This window comes from Ipomoea triloba, chromosome 10, assembly GCF_003576645.1.
Source record: "Ipomoea triloba cultivar NCNSP0323 chromosome 10, ASM357664v1".
Taxonomy (NCBI): Eukaryota; Viridiplantae; Streptophyta; class Magnoliopsida; order Solanales; family Convolvulaceae; genus Ipomoea; species Ipomoea triloba.
The window spans coordinates 29,800,671-29,802,187 of record NC_044925.1 but is presented as its reverse complement, the minus strand read 5'-3'; the positions used below and the strand labels follow the sequence as shown (position 1 = coordinate 29,802,187).

Sequence of the window (1,517 nt, the reverse complement as noted above, 5' to 3'; positions counted from 1 at the left end):
CTTAGCTCTCTAATTGTGGAAGGCAGATCTCTTTCTTCTGTTAATTACACTAGTGGAAATTGCCCATAAGAAATGAGATTAGAAGAGGAATCTATCCTTTTTGCCTTTCATTAATAAAAGAAGGTTGCCCCTCCAACAACTTTTCCTTCCCTCTATTTTAAATTCCAATTTCGAAATTAAGATTGAGAGAATCTATTTCAACTTGTTTGAAACATTCTTTGCTTGGCTAGCATCCCAAGATATTAGCTAGCTATGAAATTTTATCTCAAAGTTTCTTCTGTTTAAAAAAAAAAAAAAACTCAAACTTTCTTTTAGTAGCAATGTAGATATAGATAGATAGATATATAGATGGGGATAACTTTAATCCTAGGGGTCCGTATTCAAAAAGCTTTCAATAGGAATATATTTATTGAAAATAATAATGGACAACAAGGTTACAAGTTGCTGAAGAACCTATTGATATTCTTAGTTTAAGTTAGTCAATTGTAGACAATTTAATGTGATTCTTTATCAATTAGGGTCACAAAACATACATGAGTTATGTAGTGCATATCATCGACTGGCAATTTATATCGTGGACCACGGTGCACAATGCATTGTGCACTCCGTACCAAAATGAGTTTTGTGTATTCTAGGTAATCGTTATGTGTATTCCAAGCAATTATTTTGTGTATTCTAGGCAACCGTTCTGTATATTCATGTTAGTAACACATGTTGTGATGTGTCTATGCATTCGAATGTTTAGGAGGATGAGTTATGTGTATTTTGTGTCAATATTCTGTGTATTCATGTTATTAACACAGGTTGTGATGTATTTGTGCATTCGAATGTTAGGAGGATGAGTTCTGTGCATTTTGTGTCAATATTCTGTGTATTCCGGGCAAATGTTCTGTGTATTCTAGGCAAACGTTATGTGTATTCTATATAATGATTATGTGTATTATAGATAATGAATTCTCTTGAGTCATTCGCGTCTGCGTCCACTAACATCAAAACGATGTCGTTTCAGACTAAGGTCCACAGTGACCCTGGTCCACGATATAACGATTGCCCTCGACTAGTGATTGCATATTCTCCCTTGTCACTCAGAAAATGTAACATATTGGTTAGAAGTAATAATAAGTAATCTAACATATTGGTTAGAAGTAATAATAAGAAAGGTAATTAATTAGTGTCTAATAATTCCATGGTAAATATGGGAAGTAATTTGTTTGTAAATTGTAATAATAGTTAAAAGTATGCCCAAGAATGAACAAAACGGTTGACCATTTGGTGCGCAACCTGAGAAATTTAACCACAAACATGGCGACACTATCGGCAAGCTGAAAATGAATGCAAAGTAATTAAGTTACGTTGCAACGAACGTTATTTGTAGTTGAAATAGGGATGATGTAGGACTGGGACGCTTCTTTTACTCTAATCCGTCCTTGGCCATACCCTCTCTCAAATCTTCTGCTCGCAGGAGGGCCGGAGATGAAAGAGGGCTAAAGGACCACCAGCCCGCCCCCCCCCCCCCC

General features: G+C 35.7%; 1 protein-coding gene across 1 annotated transcript in view; it reads left to right on the top strand.

Moving 5' to 3' along the window:
* The first annotated feature begins 1,328 nt into the window (after positions 1-1,328).
* LOC116033455 (WAT1-related protein At1g25270-like) overlaps positions 1,329-1,517 on the top strand; it is a 5,591-nt gene continuing 5,402 nt past the window's right edge. The window contains exon 1 of the mRNA XM_031276196.1: positions 1,329-1,339. Within this exon, the coding sequence (XP_031132056.1) occupies positions 1,329-1,339 (11 nt within the window). The remainder of the gene's footprint in view (positions 1,340-1,517) is intronic.